At 38.7% G+C, this 21,196-nt stretch overlaps 2 protein-coding genes across 2 annotated transcripts; both read right to left on the bottom strand.

Annotated features, from left to right (window-relative positions):
• Positions 1–15,934: 15,934 nt before the first annotated feature.
• Positions 15,935–17,749, bottom strand: LOC141696465 (uncharacterized). Its single transcript, XM_074500605.1, has 2 exons — positions 16,524–17,749; positions 15,935–16,328 (listed from the first exon to the last, which is right to left on the bottom strand). The coding sequence occupies exons 1-2, from the start codon at positions 17,747–17,749 to the stop codon at positions 15,935–15,937; spliced, it is 1,620 nt and encodes a 539-aa protein (XP_074356706.1).
• A 183-nt stretch (positions 17,750–17,932) lies between these two features.
• Positions 17,933–20,857, bottom strand: LOC141696464 (uncharacterized). Its single transcript, XM_074500604.1, has 2 exons — positions 18,274–20,857; positions 17,933–18,123 (listed from the first exon to the last, which is right to left on the bottom strand). Exons 1-2 carry the CDS (start codon positions 20,855–20,857, stop codon positions 17,933–17,935), a joined length of 2,775 nt encoding a protein of 924 aa, XP_074356705.1.
• Between the last annotated feature and the right edge of the window lie 339 nt (positions 20,858–21,196).

Below are 21,196 nucleotides of genomic sequence, written 5' to 3'. Positions count from 1 at the left end.
TACATGATATCAGGTCTACTAGCAGTTAGATAGAGTAGAGAGCCAATCATACCTCTGTAGTCAGTAATATCTACTGATTTACCGGTATCCTTATCCAGTTTTGTTGCAGTGGCCATTGGAGTGGATGCACTTGAACAATCTTGCATTCCAAATTTCTTTAGCAAGTTTCTGGTGTACTTGGTTTGACAAATAAAAGTGCCTTCCTCATTCTGCTTGACTTGAAGGCCCAGAAAGTAGCTAAGTTCCCCCATCATACTCATCTGAAATCTTGACTGCATAAGTTTGGCAAACTTCTTGCAAAGTTTGTCATTTGTAGATCCAAAAATGATATCATCAACCTAAATCTGGACCAGAAGTAAGTCCTTTCCATGGTTGAGGTAGAACAGTGTTTTGTCTATTGTCCCTCTGTTGAATCCACTTTCCAGAAGAAATTGAGCTAAAGTCTCATACCATGCTCTAGGTACTTGCTTAAGTCCATAAAGTACTTTGTCAAGTCTGTAGACATAATCTGAATGTTTGGTATCTACAAAACCTGGAGGTTGTTCAACATATACCTCTTCCTCCAATTCTCCATTGAGAAAAGCACTTTTCACATCCATTTGAAAGACAGTAAACTTTTTGTGAGCAACATAAGCCAAAAATATCCTTATGGCTTCTAACCTAGCAACTGGTGCAAATGTTTCATCATAATCAATTCCCTCTTGTGGAGAATATCCTTTTGCAACCAGCCTTGCCTTATTCCTTGTAATTATGCCATCACTGTCAGTTTTGTTTCTGAATACCCACTTTGTACCAACAACAGATCTATTCTTTGGTCTTGGTACTAGGGTCCAGACTTTGTTTCTTTCAAATTCATTCAACTCTTCTTGCATTGCTTGCACCCAATCATCATCTTGAAGAGCTTCTTCCACTTTCTTTGGCTCAGTCTGAGAGAGAAAAGAATTGTAAAGACACTCATTTGAAGTACCTGTTCTAGTTCTGACACCTGCATCAGGATTTCCAATTATCAAATCAGGTGTATGTGATTTTGTCCACTTCCTTACAGATGGAAGGTTTTCTCTAGAACTGGATGCTCCCCCATGATCCATGCTATCTTCATTTTCATTTTCTGATGCTCCCCCTGAAACTATGCTTTCTCAGTTGGATTCTTCAGTATTTAGATTTTCAGTACTATCAGAACTTGGCTTATCAGAACTTGACGAATCAGAACTTGAAGAGCCAGATGCATGTTCGAATGTTTCTTGAGATGTGGTAGGATTTTGAGTATGCTCCCCCTGCATAGGAACATCTTCATTTAACGTAGTCACCACAGTTTCAATAACATCAGAGTTTAATCCATCAGAGTTTGTAGTATCAGGACTTAGACTGTCAGGATTTTCAGTATCAGAATATGAGTCTTCATTTTCAAATCTCAGTTGATCATGGTCAACGAAATCTTTAAGACCAGTAATCTTTTTGTCATCAAAAGAGACATTGATAGATTCCATGACCACTTTTGTTCTCAAATTATAGACTCTGAAGGCTTTTGTGGAAAATGGATATCTAACAAAGATTCCTTCATCGGCTTTTAGATCAAACTTTGATAGCTGTTCAGGATGAGTCTTGAGAACAAAACACTTGCATCCAAATACATGAAAATATTTCAGATTTGGCTTCTTTTTCTTCACCATCTCATATGGTGTTTTTCCATGCTTGTTAATGAGTGTTGCATTTTGAGTAAAAGAAGCAGTCTGCACAGCTTCAGCCCAGAAATAGGTTGGAAGCTTTGCTTCTTCAAGCATTGTACGTGTAGCTTCAACGAGAGTTCTATTCTTCCTTTCAACAACTCCATTTTGCTGTGGAGTTCCAGGAGCAGAAAATTCCTGCTTTATTCCATGGATTTTGCAGAACTCTTCCATTATCAAATTCTTGAACTCAGTGCCATTATCACTCCTTAAAATTTTCACAGAATCTTTGACCATTTTATCCAGCTGTTTGACATGATCAATCAAGATAGATGCAGTTTCACTTTTTGTGTGCAAGAAATACACCCATGTGTATCTGGTGAACTCATCCACTATGACCAACACATACTTCTTCTTTGCAATAGACATGACATTTACTGGACCAAATAGATCAACATGTATAAGATGATAAGGCTCAAGAATTGATGATTCAGTCTTGCTCTTAAATGAAGATTTTCTTTGTTTGACTTTCTGACATGAATCACAAAGACCATCAGGAGCAAATACTGTGTTTGGCAATCCTCTCACAAGATCTTTCTTGACCAGTTCATTTATATTGTTGAAATTTAAATGAGAGAGTTTCTTATGCCAATTCCAGCTTTCTTCAATTGATGCTCTACTTAACAGACAGATTGCAGAGCCATCAGTACTTGTTGAAAGCTTAGCTTCATAAATGTTACCACGTCTGTATCCTTTCAGAACAACTTTGCCTTTAGATTTACTCACAACTTCACAGTGTTCTTCAAAGAAATCAACATGATAACCTCTGTTACAGATTTGACTTATACTCAGTAGGTTGTGTTTAAGTCCTGAGACCAGAGCTACTTCTTTAATGATGACATTCCCAAGATTGATATTGTCATATCCCAATGTTTTTCCAATGTTGCCATCTCCATAAGAAACACTTGGGCCAGCTTTCTCCACAAAGTCTGATAGCAGGGCCTTATTTCCAGTCATATGACCTGAACATCCACTGTCCAGAACTAGAATATTTTTCCTGTTGCCCTGCAATCACAAAGACCACTAATTATTAGTTTTAAGGACCCAGACTTGCTTGGATCCTTTGGCCTTATTAAGTTTGTTAACATTTACAGCGGATTTAGCATCAGAGTTTATGTTAACATTTTTCTTATCAGAATTTACATTATCAGACTTTGAATCAGAATTTACACTAGAAGGAACAATGGAAACTTTCTTCAAAGAAGGTTTTATTTGATAATAATCATAGTACAAACTATGATATTCCTTACAAGTATAAATGGAATGCCATAAACTACCACAATGAAAACAAGGATTTTGTGGTTTGTATCTAACTGACTGACTCTTAACTCCTGATTTTGAAGGTAAGGAGTTAATATTCTTATTTTTCCTGCAAAAAGAAGCCAGATGGTTAGAACTTCCACAGTTATGACATGTTTTCCTAGGAGCATCAGGAACAGGTTTATAATCATTACTTTTATTCACACCTTCCTTTCCATTCCTATTTTTCCTAGGTGATTTTAACTTGTTTGCATTCTTGACATCTTTCAGCTTATGCTTAAGCTGCTTCTTTGTCATTAAGCCTATGTTTACTTCAGCTGTCTTTTCCTGTTTTAGTTTGTCAGAAGTTAATTCCTCTTTAACTTCTAATTTCTCATTATCAGATTTTACAGTTACAAACTTAACAGGTTTTAACTTTGGCTTTTGCTTAACAACATGCTTAATTTCTTCAGTTCCTTTGTCATTCTTATTCTCTCCATAACCTAAATCCTCTTTCCAATTTTCACTACTTAGCAAATTTTGAGTTGTTCTGCCAGAGTTAGTCCAAGTCCTGATTATCTCTCTTTCCTTTTCTAACTCAGTTTTTAGAGATTCATTCATTTTTAGCACTTCATCCCTAACATAAAAAGCATCATCTCTATCCTTCTGAGTTTGATGGAATATAACTAACTCTTTTTCTAAGAAATCATTTCTTTTCTTAAAAGCAAGATTTTCAGAAGTTAATCTTTCACATGTTAAGGTTTGATCTCTATAACTAACAAACATGGTTTTAAGATATCTTCTCAACTCATTAATATCATCAGTATGAAAAGCATAAGTAGTCTGAGGTACCTTTGTTTCAGCAGCTTCAGAACTGCTCTCAGCACTTTCTTTATCAGCATTTGCCATCAATGCATAATTCTCCTCACTTTCAGAGTCTGAAGTGTCTGTCCAACTTTTCTGCTTTGTGACAAGAGCCTTGCCTCTGTCACCCTTTACCTTCTTGCAGTCTGGAGATATGTGGCCTTTCTCACCACAGTTATAGCATTTAACATTGGTGTAATCTCCTCTGTCAGACTTTCCTCCTCTGCCTTCAGATCTTCTGAAATTCTTCTTATCAGAACTTATGCTTTTTCTGGAAAACTTCTTTCCCTTCCTGAACTTCCTGTATGCAATCTTGGTGATTCCTTTCACCATAAGAGCACACAGCTTCATCATCTCCTCATCAGCATCGGTCTCAGGCAAGCTTTCAGAATCTGAGTCATCATCACTCTCAGAACTTGATGACTCAATATCAGACTTTATGAAAAGAGCTTTACCCTTGTCTTTCTTTGAGGAAGCTGCCTTGGGGAATTCTTCTTCAGCCTTAAGAGCGACGGTCCTTGACTTTCCTCCTTTCCTCTTGCTTCTTTGTTCCATCTCCAGCTCATGAGTCTTGAGCATTCCATAGATTTCATCAAGAGTTGTTTCATCAAGATTGTATTTGTCTCTTATTGTCGTTACCTTCAAATCCCAGCATTCAGGAAGAGCTAACAGGAACTTAAGGTTTGAATCTTCAAGATCATACTCTTTATCAACCAATGACAAATCATTCAAAAGTTTGACAAATCTATCATATAAATAATTCAATGACTCATTAGTCTTTGAGTCAAAGTGTTCATACTCTTGAGTGAGTATTGTCTTCCTGTTCTTCTTAATTGTGTCAGTTCCCTGACACCTTGTTTCCAGAGCATCCCATATCTCCTTAGCAGTCTTGCAGTTGATTACCCTGTTTGACATTACATTATCAATGGCACTATGCAGTAAGTGTCGTACCTTAGCATCCTTAGCAATTGATGCTATGTCTTCAGCAGTATAATCACTCTTCTCCTTTGGTACGGTCATTGCTGCTTCACCTGCAACTGCAACAGCGAGTTTGGTTGGTTTGTGAGGACCTTCCTTGATTCTATCCAGGTATTCTGGATCTGTTGCTTCCAGGAACATGGTCATCCTTACCTTCCATATGGGATATTCAGATGGTCTCAGTATGGGGACTCTGATGGTCTCATACCGACTCTGAATTAGTGTCTTTGGTGATTCCTCAGTTGTGGTAGGCTTAGTTGGAGTTTCTGTGTCCGACATGATTGTGTTTGGATCTTTAACTGTATGTAAGTTAACAGATAGGCTCTGATACCAATTGTTAGGTCACACACACACTGTAGAGGGGGTGAATACAGTGTATAGTACACTCAAATCGAACTTTAAGAACTTAAGTAACAGAAAACAAACTTTATTGAAACAATAAACTCTGTTACAGTATGGAACTGTTACCTCTCAGTGATGAACAAATATCACGAGAGCTGCTAGGGTTATATAGAATAATAACTTCGATAATGATAACACTTATAGTGTAAACCCTATGCCTGTGTTTATATACTACACAGTTACAAGATAATCGCTAATTGATATGGAATATAATTCTGCTTCCTAAAATATATCAATCAGATATCTTTTCTTCCAAGTATTCCATTCTTCACGGAATTCCTTCTTCATGCATATCTCTTCTTATGTTTATCTCGATCTTCTTTCCTTTAATCAGCTACTGTCCTTATCTGATTGTCCTTCAGCACTTAAGTTCTGATGATTATCTCCTGATAATATAAGTACTGATATCCTTAAGTCCTGACTTCCAGTATAAGTACTGATCAACAGTTAAGTACTGATTTATCCTGTTCACGTAAGATCTGAAAGCTAAACATAAAACATATTAGTCATGACATTATCAAATATATCTAACAGTCTTCATTACTGTGTTGATTTTAGGATAGGAAGGTTAGTATTTAGCTGAAATATGTCTCTTATATGTTGATTTAATTAAGCATTTCCCGTGACTTACTGGGATCATGTTCTTGATATGATGAATCTATTATGTTTTGTAATGTTTAAAATATGTTTCTGCAATTACTATTAAGGTGATGGTGCTTTTTCTGCTTCATTTGTTTTAGGTGGATTTGACACTGCTCATGCTGTAGCTTGGTTTAAGTTTATTTACAAACCTATTAGTTGTAAGGTTCATAATTCTCTTCGACGCTTCCTTTATCTAGATGATCTAAACAACGCGGTTGTTCTAACTGAGTCCCCCCATGATTTGCTTCATCCAGTTGCAGGTGTTTGAGATTAATTTGATCAGTCTATAAGGTGAGCTTTGGTTCAAAATATGTCTTTGCCTCAGGATAGTGATGGGTTGAAAGCAATGATTCACCAGAATGCTCATGAATTTCACTCTGCACGAAAGATACTGGGTCTGTATGTTGAAGACTGTATATTGAAGATGATGAGAGCGCATGAGCTTCAACAGGTTGCAAACTCGACTCAGGAACATAACTAAACATTTCAGTTTCAGAATGATCACTGAAGGCCGTCTCATATCGGACAGAGTCTAACTCAGAATAAGACGTAATTTCCTGATTAACCATTGTTGTCTGCACTGATTCAGTCTGTGGAAGAAATTCGTCACAGATTTCAAATCCATACTGATCTGGACTCTATACACAGGGGAATTCTTCTTCCGTCAGATTTTTGTCATGTGTTGAATCAACTTTTTCGCCATCACTATCATGATTTGCAATAATGCCTTCTACGATAATGTTTTCTGTTTGATCATTTTCAGTTTGGTTTTCATCAATAAGCGATCCAGGAGTTGTAGTATTCAGGGAGCCCAAAGAAATTGCAAGCCCAATAGTTTCGCTTCCAATCAAATTCATATTAGAGGAAATTTCACCTACTTCAACATCATGCTCTTTGCTTGGAACTGGAACACTGGTGAAAGATCTAGGGCTTTCAGAGTCCATGTAACTAGAATTCTTATTAACTGCAGTAGTTTCACTTTCCATCAAACCAGTGATGCAGGTAATTATACCAAACTCACAGCTGTCCATTTTAGGTAGAACCCTATCAGATATTTTTTCCTCTTCATGACAGGTATCAACATCTAAACCAATAGTAACTGGAGGTATATTTGTGCACTCTGCTCTCTGTTGCTCCTTAGTTGAAGAATTACTGAAACTATCTGATTGTAATTTAGAGTCAAAAGTTATCTCTTTAGCTGAAGGAATGACATTATCTACAAAATTGATGACATCGGGATGCAGAACTGTGTAGCTTGTTTCAGAGTCCAAAGAGTATGGAACAGAAGGTTCAACTTCTGCTTGTGAAATAGCTGTATGCGGCAGACTAATTTGAGTATCTTCTAATTTTTTAATGCAACTATCTTGTTCATGTTCTGCTGCGAGCAGATTATCCAATGAATTTTGATCGCCATACTTTTTGGGAATTACCTCAATAATGTTTTCAGAAATATTGACTGAAGCAATAGAAAGATCACCCGAACTATCATTAAACTTATCCAGAATATGGTCTTCAGCAGGTGCTATCTCTACAGGTGGTTCATCAACTTTTGTTTGTGAAGTAATACTAGAGTGTCTGGATATCCAGGGTATATTATTGCCCCGAGTCCTGTTATTTTCTTCAGTCTTGATGGTTCTGGTATCGAGTTCATCATGGTTAGACCATATCTCAACCATCTGTGGTCCCCAGAATTTTGAACTTATTAGTTTATTTACTAATATGAATCTTGATTTCATATTAGTTGTATCTTTTCTATTGTTTTGAGTACTGTGGATTTTTTGGCAAAGGGCGTATGATCGCGCTGCTGTTATGTTCCGGGGGCCTGATGCTGATATCAATTTTAATAATGTCTCTTACCTTCTTTGTACTAGTATGTCCAACATTGTTGTGCTTATGTGATGTTTACATCCAATATAATGGAAGCATTATAGGAAGTAAACCTGCATGTCAAATTGTTATTTTTTTTCACAATGTAAAAGATTACACCGCCTTCATGCCATTATATGGTAGTCAGATAGGATTTACAGAAATGCTTATGAGTGAAACTTTAGAGAGTTCAATTATTTTTTTTTCTATTCAACAAAATATGTATGTTCAATTTCTGATCCAGGGCTTGTAATGAAGCAGCTGTTGAATGTAAAGTACCCATAACAGAGAAGAATTTGAATCCTGGCACTTATAGTGGTAGTTTTAGTTTGGCAAACAATAACCAAGGTACAGAAATTCAATCTTGCTATCTATCTATTATGTTTCTCGGTAAAGTTTTTTTGAAAATAGTTCTACAATATGTGCCTACGTTATTTGGGCAGAGCCTGCAGACGCACACAATAATCTGGACCTCGACCTCTGGATTTCTCCTCCCTGCAATAGTCAAAAAGGGAATAACAGTGTCAGGAATAACCAGGTACACTAATTTTCTTCCATATTGTGTTGAAATACTCAGTGGTCGCATCTCCGTGTGCATGTTGTTTCTGACTAGTGTTTCAAGCGCAGGCACTTGATTTGATTGGACCAGTTTACAGCATGGTTGACAACCATATGTTGGGTTTTAATTTTTCTTTTTACATGTTCCCTATTGCTACTCTACTATCTTTTCACTTTACTAGTTCATACCTTTTTCCTTGACTGCAGCTTTGTACCAGCAATTAGATGAAAAGGGTAATGAAACAGAAAATTCTGAATATCATTCCAGATCTATCATCTTTTTGAATTGGTGGTAAGTGAAAAGGTGAGAGTATTTTCGATTAGTTGATTATGTCCCTGAATTATGCTTATTTTAATCATTAATATCATTTTTTGTAAACAAAAGTATTAAAACACCAAATCAGTAACAAAAGCCACTTCTCTTTCACGTTTCTCTTGATTTTTGCACAAAGCCAAAGAATATGGGTAGCATGCTCTCTTTGCTCACCACTGCACCTGAAACAAAAATCATTTCATTAATATTTATTTTAAGTAGAGCAGCTTTTAGCGGAAGCAACTCGTGACTTTCTTTCCGCAGATAGTGTTTTAATATGAATTCTCAATTTCCAAAGCTATAAATCTATCAAGTTATATATTAACTTATCATCATATTTAAGACCTTCCCTTTTTCTCATTACTGAATTGTTTGCATTTTTTATCAGCCTCCTTTGCAGCTTGCAGTTGAAGAGAGCAAAACCTTCAGAGGAAGAAGCATGACTCTCGTAATGGTACCAAATAAAGTTGTTACTGTACAGAAACCTCTAGATTCACTAAAGAAGAAAGCAATATCAGCAAATGAAGTTTCAGCTGTCGTCTAATTTTAACCATAATATTGATTTCGGTTTTATTTTGTAAAGCAGGACAAAGCTTCAATCTATTCTTCTATTAGAACAGAGTTTTCACAGTCTAGTATAGGTTTTAGTGTATGATATATAGCTTCTGTTTATCTTTGAATATAATGAAGGTTCTGATGGGGTAACTGGTGTTATGGTTGGTGGATTTTGTTGGTTTTAAGATAATGTCTTATTTATGGGCATGCTAATTTACAAACAGTTCCTAACATTTTTTTTTGTAAAAGCGTTGCAATATGTCTTTATAGTGTTGCTAATAATCAGTGTAAAATGTTGCAAAAACACTAAAAACATTGCAAAAAACACTAAAAAGCGTTGCAAAAAGGTTGCATCAATACCCCACATGTGGGCCCCAAATATTGTACTGATAGCCCAAACCCTACTGTAACACTTTTCAAGACCTATTACAACCCCATTGGTGTTGCAATAGCACGTTTCTGTAACGGATAACCAAGGGTTGCAATAGGGTGTCACCGGGGTTGCAAAAAACTCTATTGCAACGCCTAAAATTGCAATCCCGAAAAAGAGTCGCCATAGCATTTTTTTGGCCTTTAGCAACGCTTTTTTGGCCGTTAGTTACGGTTTCTTGGGGTTGCAGTATCCAATCTATGGCGTAGTGTTATTTTTACCATTTTTCATTTTGTTCGTGGATGATTTCAACCTTTTTTCATATTTAAATTATATTGGCTTTATGTGCCAAACATTTATAAATTCGATAAAATTGTCATAAACATTAGTACTAATTTTTTTTAATATTTTAATGTTATTATGAAAAAAATACGATCATTTTTTGATCAATATCATTATTTTACATTTTTAACTTATATAATAGATCGAATGAAATCATTTTTTTTGTATGTGCGCGTAAGTTATATTCATGTGTTAAAATTTAAAAAATAATTATATAATAACATTTAATTGTTTCGTACTAAATAAACAATTACAAAAAGTATCGCGTTTTATTTATAGACTTTTAAATATATGTAATTTTAATTATATGAAACAAGAAATAATTTACATTTTTTTAATAGAGTATTTCTAAAAATCGTCTAAGTTAACATATTTTCCAAATTACATTAACTACTAGAATTATTTTCTTTATAATATTTTAAATTAAATTAATCTAATTTTGTATAAAAAAAATTAAAATGTACTCTTTAAGAATTCACTATTATTAAAAAAATCACATACGCATTGGCTCAGCTGGTTAAAGAGAGGATAATTATACTATTGATCATAGGTTCGAATCTCACGGGAGGAGAATTTATGATTATGCCTCCTGAACGAGAGCATGTCCCTTAAGTGCGGTTTATCTTGGTTTATGTGATTTGCAAGCTATTGCGTGAGCCCCGTGGGGTTTACCCAGTGCGCACCCGAAAGGTAGTGGCTGCAGGTTCGCTACGATAAAAATAATAATAATAATAATAATAATAATAATTATTATTATTATTATTATTATTATTATAATGTACATAGTATTTTAACAAAGTGGAATTTTAAAAAAAAATTGATTGAGTATAAAGTCCGTAGGCCGTAGCTTTACCCGGTCGTGTGAGAATCTGAATCAAATATTGAATACTTTTCAAAAATCGGGTCAAACCCCTAACAATTCATAATAAATCAAGATAACAATTTTGATATACGTTATTTATTCTCTAACACATTGATACCCGTGGATATATAAAGATAGATAGATGAATAAATTAATTTATTTATTTTTAAATTAACTATTCAAATTATCTACAAATTTCAAAAATAAAATGTCTTAATATTCACGACACTCACATATTATGTGTATTATGTATAGTCTCGAGTTCGATTCCAACCATCAACATTACTTTTAACTAAATTTTAAATATAGGGACAAATTAGTCATTTCAACTAAGTAAATTGTCTCATAATTTTAAGCACTACAACAAAAATTACTAAAATACACCACCAAATATCGGTGGAATTTATATATAATCGACCATATCCGGTGGATTTTAGTATAAAATCGACCGAAACATGTTGGTGGCTTTTAAGAGGGTGGATTTTAAATTTTGCGGTGGAATTTATATAAAATCGACCGAATCTTTGGTCGCTTTTATAAAATTTGAAATTCAAAATTTTATGAAAATTTAAATCTCCCGCTCTTGAATAAATTACACCACAATCGGTCGATTTTAACATAAAATATTTCAAAAAAAAGAGAGAACCAATCAACCGTGTAACCTCCGGCCACCACAAATTTCCGGCAACTCCATCTCTCACCATTTCACCCTCCGTTTTGCTTCTCCCTACCTCGCTCTCCCTACCTTTTCTCTCTTTCTCCCCCTCCCTCCCTTTCTCTCTTCCTGCAAATACAAAACAATAAGAGTCATCAATTTACTTCACTAGCTTAAACATTATTCAAATACTAAACACAAATGTAGTAAATATAAAAAGAAAAAACTGACAAAAGCAACATACCCTCTACCAATCCTCCGAGCTCTCAAAAACTAAACCTCCATAACCACTTCCAGAATCATATCCACCACCATGAGCACCACCTCCACCAGTTCCGTAACCATACCCAGACCCATACCCAGATTGAGAGCCAGAAACAGAACCTGAACCATCGCCAAAACCCTTGCCAAACCCATTTGGAGACCTGCCTGATCCAGAATCATAACCCCATCTACTATTTGACGTTGATCCCCAACCCCAGTTGTATTCCCGGTTACGACCATGTGCTTACCCAGTGCCACCTTCAGTTGACGATGACCCAGACCCATAACCCATCTTCCGTCCTCCACTAAACGCTGATGAGATATTGGTGAAGAAAAAGATAAGTACTAGGACACCAGTGATACAGAACATTTTGTGCTTCATCTTTTTATTTGTCAAAATGAAATATATAAATAAGTGTTGTACCTACAATATTTATTAATATATGAGACTCAATTATAAAGAGTGATCTTCTTTACTTAATGTTCCAACCCCTTTTAATGAGGTTGTTGTCTCTTATTTATACTAAGTCCCAAATGGGCTTATTGATACAAATGGGCCTTCTTGGGATTTACATTAATAACTAATAGTTACTCTAATTACAACTCTTTTGGACCTTCTCCTTTTGGTCCAACATTCCCCCCCCCCCTTTCTTGTAATATCTTCAGATTTGCTGTTTCTGGTTCACCACCTGAGTAAAAAGAAAAGAAAAAGAGAGACAATTTTAATATAAAATCACAAACCTTTTGATTTGGTTTTTTTTTGGCACGTGCGTGTATGTCCTGCACGTGTATATCTGTTGTTGTTGTTTTTTTATATTTTCTCTCACTCTTTCCCCCTTTTCTTTCTTTTTTTTATTGGGGGAGCCAAAAAACCGTTCAGTTTCTCTCCGGATTTCATAAAGGTTCAGCCATTGCTCCGCCATTTCATCTCTCGCCTGTAAGTTTCTTTCTTCTCCGATCTTCTCTTTTCTTTTTCATTTCTTTAGTTTACGTTGTGGTGTCGGGTCTAATTCGGCTGTATTTGTTGTGTGGATTTCCTTTCTTTTCCTGTAATTCTTCTTTGCTCTTCCTTTTTTATTTTTTATTGTTTTTCGTTTCGGTGTCATGGATAGTTCTTCAGCCTCTATTGAGACCGTGTCTGACCAGAATCCTGGGAAGAGGCCTCTCGATGAGGGGGATCAAGAATCCATGCTTAATCTTGACCACCTAGAGATTACTGAGAACCTAGAGAATTGCAATTCCTTTGATTTTATGAATTAGGGTGAGTTGTCTAGGGATGAATGTGTTGAGTCCCGGGATCCCGTTCCTTTGAGTCCCAGGACTGTAGCGTTTAGGGAGCGAAAGTTAGCAGATAATTTATCGATGGGTAGGCTTGAATTTGGGGATAAATCGAGTTTAGACTATATTAGTTTTTATGTGAACAAGCCTGTGCCTTCGAGTAAATTAAAGAACTGGGTCGATTTTGGTAACGGGTATAGGTATCGGGTTCCGGGTCCTAACGACCGGGTCTGGATGATGCCTGAGTATGGCATGCATGGGATCCCTTTGTTGTTATTTGAGTTTGGACTTTGACTTCCGATGCACCCTTTCCAGTTAGCACTTTTCGAGGCAATAGGGTATGGTGTCGCGCAACTGACTCCCAATTCTGTTACTCAAGTAAATGGTTTTATTGCGTTGTGTCATGAAAAGGGTCGGGTTCCTACGAATCCGTTATTCTTTTCTATTTATGGGGTTCGATATCACGAGGGTCAAGTTTATTTTGATTCGCGACATAAGCGAATGAAGATAGTTAGTGTTCGTTCATCGATCTCCGGGTATCACGCTAAGTGGTTGTATTTTGGGGGTCCTGACTTAGAGTTTGTACAGTCTTGTCGTAAAGTTAGTCGAGAGGCCCTTGATGCTTTGAATAGACTAGACAAGTATGATTCTGAGTTTTTGGTTGATTTTCATGGGTCGATGTCTTTATATTCCCATTTATAACTAAAGGAAAGTGCATTTTTGGAGAGTCATTCTCGTAAGGATATGTTCCCTTTATATCTGTCATTTTTTTCTTGTTCTGTTTTTCTTTATTGTTTAATTAAGAATCATCTTTTTCTGTAGTTGCTGGAAGCTCTTTGAAGAATGTGCTTGACAGCGGAGTTCGAGGGAAAAAATGGATAAGGCGATGATGTTCCTAATTCAGAAAGCAAGTGGGTCAGCTCGCGAGGGAGTGAGAGTGGGTGGTTCGAATGTTGGGGAATCCAAAGTTGGCGGGTCTGTTTCCATTGAATTGCTGGATGACAATGGTGATCGGGTTGTAGAAGATCGTGAAGAAGTTGTTGCGGATGATCCTGAGCTGGTGCCTAGGAAAAGGCAGCGTTCGGATGTCGATGGTGCGAGGGTTGTGGCTGATTGTGTACCGTTGAATAAAATACTGACAATCGTCGGAGGAAAGGGGCTTTTAAAGACGTCTTCAGATGTCAATGCATCGAGGGATGTCGTGCGCGTGGAGATTTAGCCTAACGAGAGGTGGACCGGAGGCTCGACAGTGCCGCTACAGGTTTTTAGGGCCTTCCAGCTTCCACAAGACATGGTGTCTTATTCTGCTAAGAAGCGCAGTGACTTAGTGGACAGATGTATGGGTCGTGTTGGTCGGGTATGCATCTCTGATGCCTAATATTGTTTCTTGTTTGATTTTGTAGTTCCATTTTGACGTATGTATTTTGTTTTCTTTCTAGTTCCTTTCGGATTTCACTTACATCATGAGTGAATTCAAGAACGATTATGATGGCGGGTCGACCTCTAAGCTTAGCGCTGATCTTGGGTCAATGACTCGAGAGAAGAAGAGGTTTGAAGATTTGTATTCGGCGGCGGATCACAGGGCTGGTGAGTTGACAGTGGCTAATACTCAGTTAAGCACACGGGTTAGCGAGTTGGAAGCAGAATGTGATGTTTCTAATAAGAAGATAGCTGAATTGGAGGAAGCCTTACGCAATGTTACTCTGTCGAGGGACGATGAGAAGGGGATGCGGGAGAAGGCTGAGAAAGACCTTGTTGACCTAGCTGCTTCCAACCGAACCTTGATTGAAGATAACTGTCAGATGAAGGTGGAATTGGAGAAGATCATTGAGGATATCGCAAAGGCGTTGGGTGAAGGTTATGGTCATTGTTTGACGAGGTTATCGAGTGCTGGGGTTGATATAGATGGTCATTCATTTGACGATCATATTCGTGATTTTGCTCATGCCAGGAATACTGCATAAGGATCCTTCTCCTAACGATGATGCTTGAAGGCGGGGAATGCCCCGTTTGTGATGTAATAATAATAGTACTTCTGAACCTTTGGTATTTGTTGGATGATTCTCGAACTGATTTGTTATTGCTGCTGGTTTTTGGTAATGATGGTTACTTGAAACAACATTTTATAGTTTTCACAAAATTATTGACGAAATCAAAACTGCGTACCCCCCTTTCATTCCCAAGTTATGTTATATTCTGTGATAAAACTAAGTGTTAAGAACTCTAATGTTGAGTGGATAGAGAAAAATGTAAGCCCTAGCTTGGGTAAAAATCTATCTTTTTAATTTTCGGCCTGAGAATTCTTTTAATCTGAATATTGAAGATGTAGCACGCACACCGCTACAAGTAACCACTGAACTGTTATTTTTCCATACTTGCGTTAGAAAACGATTAAGTTCAAAATACTAACTAGGTTTGTTCTCGGTGAAATGACCGGAAACTAATGAGTGAAAGTTGTTCAATTATAACCTTGTTTGTCTATATTTTTTACAATTTACTGCATGAAAGGGGATAATAAGTAGCGAAATTCGGCGCCACAGATAATAAGGTGGGGTTTATATACGACAAGTTTTAAATTTTCTTTGATTAGCCATATGTGTTGGGCTCGTATTCTCGAGTTTGACTTAGTAATCGTCGAATTTCGAGAGATTTTTTTTTGGTCACTTTTCATGATCAATTCATGAGATCTTATCATGAGTTCATGAAATTTGGAGAATTTATTTTATATAAATGCCCTTTTAAAGAGTTACAACTCATGTTTTGTGTAAGTTTCTTTTTCCTTTCGTACGCCTTTCTTATTTGAGGCGCCTTTAAGTATGGTTGAAAATTCGAAAGATAACTTAAAAGCTTTCATAATCATAAATTAAGTGTCCCTCGATGGGGATCTCATAACGACCCTCATTGCATTGGGGATTAATTTTGGTAGGGCAGTTGTAGCCTTGAAGTTTCAAATATTACACATATGAGCACGTTACTGATAAAATTTCTTGAGGTGGATACCGTTCCAGGCGTTCTTGATTGGCTAACCGTCGAGGTGTGAGAGCTCATAAGTTCCCATGCTGACGATCCTCGAAACTCTGTATGGGCCTTCCCACGTTGGCTTGAGCTTTCCTGTGATAGTAGGTTGGGATGCAGCGGAATCTCGGAGGACGAGGTCCCCTATTTTAAAGTGCTTGCTCTTGACTCTCTTGTTAAAGTAATTTGCAGTTTTCTCTTGCTGCGCGATCATGCGTAGTTGAGATTCCTCTCTTGTTTCTTCAAGCAAGTCATTGTGAAATCGCAAACCCTCGAGTGCGAGGGAAGGGTCGAAAACCTCGACCCTTGGGGAATTTAGGCTTATTTCAACTGGCAAGACTGCATCGACGCCATACGCTAGGCGAAAAGGGGTCTCACCTGTCGAGCTTCGAGGGGTTGTCCTTTATGACCACAACACATTTGGCAGTTCATCAACCCATCAGCGAGGAATTTCTTCAATTCTTTTCTTTAACCCTTGTAGGATGGTTCTGTTCGTTATCTCTGCAAGTCTATTGGCTTGTGGATATGTGACTGAGGCCTTGATATGTTGGATTTTTAACTCTTCTAAGGTTTTCTCAAATTATGCCCCCACAAACTGCGTCCAATTGTCTGAGACTAGGATTCGCGGGATTCCAAAGCGAAATACCATATATTCCATGAAAAATTCAATCATTTCCTTCTCTCTGATCTTTGAAAGAGGTTTTGCTTCGACCCATTTTGTAGCATAGTCCACCGTGACCACGATATATTGGCACTGATGTTTAGATTTTGGAAAGGGTCCTACGATATCGATGCCCCACTGAAAGAAAGGGCATGGTGCGAGGACAGAATTGAGCTTAGTCGTGGATCGGTGATCTACGTTTCCATGTAGTTGACATGCTTGGCATTTTCTAACATATTCGTCGTAATCTTTCTGAATTGTGAGCCAATACAGACCTTGTCTGATTATTTTAAGGGCTAGGTTCTTTCCCCTGAGGTGATCACCACAGATTCCTGTGTGTACCTCGACCATTGCTAGATGAGCTTCTTCTAATGTCAAACATCGGAGGAGTGGTTCAGATAGAGCGCGCCGATATAGCGATGAACCAATTACACAATAATTTCTTGCCTTGAACATGAGTGAGCGAGCTTCGCGTTTCTCGTCTGGGAGTTTGTTGTCGAAAATGTACTCGAGAAATGGCTTTCGCCAGTCGGAGCTACTCTGGATCTGGTTGATAGAAAACTCATCGATGGCGGGAGTTGCTAGGACGTCGACGTATACCGGATTGAGATTGATTGGTAGATTGGAGGATGCTAACTTGGCCAAGGAGTCGGCCCACTGGTTCTCTTCTCTATCGACATTCGAAAGTTTCCATGAGGAGAATTTCTTGAGTAGTTCTTGTGTTTTTTCCAGATATTGAGTCATTTTTTCAATATGTGTCTTGAATTCCCCGCTTATTTGTTTCGAGACTAACTGAGAATCTCCAAATATGTCAATAATTTCAGCTTCAAGGTTCGTCGTCAGTCTTAACCCTGCGATAAGTGCCTCGTATTCGGCAAAATTATTTGTAGCTGGGAATTCAAACATTAGAGCTTGCTGGACTTTGAATCCCCCCGTACTTATTAAAATAATTCCCGCTCCTGCAGAGTCGGCTGTCGATGATCCGTCGATGAATAGTAACCACGGTCTTAAATAATTTTCGTCGAAGCTCTGGGCTTTAGCTTGGAATTGACACTCGGCAACGAAGTCTGAAAGAACCCGGGCTTTTATCGCAGTTCGAGGCTTATACTCGATGTAGAACTGACTTAATTCAATTTTCCACGCACCAAGTCTACCCGTCATGTCGAGTTTGTGTAGGATCCTCTTTAGGGGTTGATTCGTAAGCACATGAATCTCCCTTCCCTGGAAATAGTGTCTCAGTTTTCGGCTTGCGATAACTAAAGCATAGACCAATTTTTCTACTTGCGGGTATCTGACTTCGGCATCTCGAAGAGAGTGACTAATGTAGTATACCAAGATTTCTTTTCATTCATCGACCTGAACCAGTGCGACCGCGACAGTTTCATCGGATGCAGAGAGGTATACCTTCAGAGGCCCGCCAGGTAAAGGTCGAGTGAGGATGGGTGGGTTTGTTAGGAATGCTTTTAGCTCGGAGAAATTCTTTTCGCATTCCTCGCTCCACTCAAAGTGCGAGGACTTGGAAGCTTTCTTTATTGCTGAGAAAAAGGGAAGGCATCTTTTTGACGATTGGGGAATAAACCTTCGAAGTGCGGCGATGCAACCGGTTAGTTTTTGTAAATCTTTTACTGATTTTGGATTTTACATTTCCAAGATTGCTCTTGTTTGAGATGGATCTGCTTCGATACCTCCTTGTGTGACCAAAAAGCCAAGGAATTTTCCGGCAGTAAGACCAAATGAGCATTTAGCTGGGTTTAACCGCATGTTGTTTTTCCTTGCGTTTTCAAATATTTCGCGAAGGTCTAACACATGGTCGGAGGAAATCTTCGACTTTGTGATCATGTCGTCGACATATATCAACATGTTTCTCCTGATCTGCGAGGTGAATATTTTATCCATCATCTGTTGAAAAGTAGCTCCGGCGTTGATTAAACCGAAAGGCATCACTCGGTAGCCGAAGACTCCCCGGTGTATGATGAATGCAGTCTGCTGCCAGTCTTGTGAGTCCATCTTAATCTGATTATACCCCGAAAAGGCATCCATAAAAGAGAGAAGTTCATTCCCCGATGTTACATCAATGAGTTGATCGATATTCGGGAGTGGGTAAAAGTCTTTAGGACATGCCTTATTTACATCTGAGTAATCGATGCACATTCTCCACTTTCCATTACTTTTCTTGACCAGGACCACATTCGAGATCAATGTGGGGAACTGTATTGGCTCAATGAAATGGGCCTCGAGTAACCTATTAATCTCTTGGTCGATGGCCGCTCTTTTCTCAGCAGAAAATGTACGGTGTCTTTGCCTCACTGGCCTGATGTGTTTACTGATGTGTAAAGAGTGTCGGCCGACGACCTCGGGAATTCCAGGCATATATTTTGGATCCCAGGCGAAAATGTCAGAAAATTCACGGGTAAGGCACGTGATATCTTTCTTTAACTGATCAGGAAGATTTTTGCTGATCCTTGTAGTTTTCTCAGGATTACCTTCGAACACTTCAATTTCTTCGACGGGAGAGCAAGAATTGCTAGTGGGCGGGTCAACAAGGTCCCTGGGGTTGATGTCGAGCACTTGATTAACGTCTAATTCTTCGTCAGTCTTTTTTCTTGGAGAAACGGTGGTTAAGTAGCATTGTCTTGCTGTTGCCTGATCACCGATCATTTCTCCAACACCGAAGTCTGTGGGAAACTTCATTTTTAAGTGGGAGATAGATGTTATAGCTCGGAGTGCAGTAATCGTTGTTCGCCCCAATATGGCGTTGAAACTTGAGGAAGCACTAATCATGTGGAATTTGACCACTTTCCAAACCTGACATGGTGGAGAACCAAAAAGCACTGGTATGTCGACGGTTCCTACCACATGGACTTCATTGCCTGTAAACCCGTATAACGGGGTTCGGGAATTTTTAAGTCTTCGATCTCCGATGTCCATTCGGGAAAAAGCATGATGATATAGCACATCGACGGAGCTACCATTATCGACCAGCATTTTCTTAACCGTATTGTTTCCCACACACGTTGTGATGACAAGAGCATTCTGGTGGCCTTCGATGAGACCGGGACGGTAATCATCATCGGAGAAAGAGATGAATGGGGAGGGATTCGCTCGAGGGCGTTTAGTTGCCGAGGGATTGACATTAAAAACTTCTCGAGCGTAAAGCTTGCGAGAATTGGGGGAGAGGCCCCCGACGGCTATACCGCCAAAAATGACGTCGATTACACGATCTTCCTCACCTCGATGGTGGCGCCTGGGCTCATCATCGTGTTGTACATAGTGGACTAGTTGTCCTCGATGAATTTTTCCTTCGATGAGATTGCTGAGTTGAAAGCATTGCTCTGTTGTATGGCCAGTATCCTCATGATATTCACAGTATCTGGAGCTTGGGGGCCTGCCCGGTTTCATGGGTCTTGGAGGACGGTAGTCTGGCTCTCTTTTTAACACTGCCAAAATTGTCGTCTTTTCGGTGTTGAGTTTAGTAAACTCTCTTTCAGATTGATTGCGGGGCTGCCAATCTTTTTCTCTTCTATCCCTCTGAGGGAGATCCGATGTGCGTGGTGGGGGTGATCGGCGACGTTCTCGGCGCCTTTCCCTCGCGGGGGATCGTGGACTATAGATGCGGCATCGTTCGTATTTTGACGACCACCGGGGGGATTGTATGCAGCTTACTGCTTCTTGAAGCATCACGCGATGTTCTATAATTTGGAATGCGTCCTGGAGGGTTTTTGGCCTTTTTTCAAAGATTTCTTCTAAAATTAGCTCATGCCTGGATTTATCGATACCTGCCGTCAGGAAATTGACAGTCATCTGCTCTATTAAGTCTGGAATTTCTGTTATCTCTTCCCTGAACCGGGTTAAGAAACTCCAGAGACTTTCACCAGAGCGTTGGTGCATTGTCATCAAGGATGTTGTAACTTTGATTCCTTTGTAGTTGCTAGAGAATCGAGCTTGAAACTTGCTTTTTAAAGTTCTCCACGAGTCGATTGACCGGGGTGGCAAGTTACTGTACCATCGGAGAGCCGTGCCTTGAAGGCAAGTGGAGAAAAACTGACACCTAGCGATCTCCGAGTGGCCGAAGAAAGCCATGCGACCATCAAAAGTATTTAGAAATGCTAACGGGTCCGAAGATCCGTCGAAATGATCGAGGGCAGGCATTTTCAACGTCCTGTCAATGCGTGCTTTTTCAAGAACCAACGACAGGGGGCTTTCAGATACAATTTCAAATCCTGACTGGTTTCTCATTATGGTGCGCATCTGAGCGATTTCCTCTTGCATCTTGGCAAATTTCTCATGCGAGATAGATTATGTGGACTCAGTTCGCTGAGAAACGTCGGCAGACGATATTGTGCGCTGTCGACGTCCTCGAGATTGTGAGTATGTCGATTCTGCTGACAGCTCATACTCGTAATCGGCGTCTTCGTCATCGATGTAGTGATCATCGTCTTGCTCTTGATTTTTAATCGAAGCCTGCTGAAGTTCACGACGGAGACGATGGATTTCACGCTGTCGTTCAAGTTTGGCTTGAAGCATCTATGTCTCACGTTCCAGGAGCTCCAGCTCCTCATCGGAGTATGGCAAATCCTCCGGATCTTCATTGTTTTCAGCTTTCGACCT

This window comes from Apium graveolens, chromosome 11, assembly GCF_009905375.1.
Source record: "Apium graveolens cultivar Ventura chromosome 11, ASM990537v1, whole genome shotgun sequence".
Classification (NCBI taxonomy): Eukaryota; Viridiplantae; Streptophyta; class Magnoliopsida; order Apiales; family Apiaceae; genus Apium; species Apium graveolens.
This window is presented reverse-complemented; position numbering and strand designations above follow the sequence as displayed.

Coding starts and splice junctions, on each gene's coding strand:
- LOC141696464 (XM_074500604.1), bottom strand. CDS start 20,857: ATGCAAGAGGAAATCGCTCAGATGCGCACCATAATGAGAAACCAGTCA. Junction 18,124..18,273: donor CTTTTTGGTCACACAAGGAG/GTATCGAAGCAG, acceptor CCTTTTTCTCAG/CAATAAAGAAAGCTTCCAAG.
- LOC141696465 (XM_074500605.1), bottom strand. CDS start 17,749: ATGACGGGTAGACTTGGTGCGTGGAAAATTGAATTAAGTCAGTTCTAC. Junction 16,329..16,523: donor GTCTCAGACAATTGGACGCA/GTTTGTGGGGGC, acceptor GTGGTCATAAAG/GACAACCCCTCGAAGCTCGA.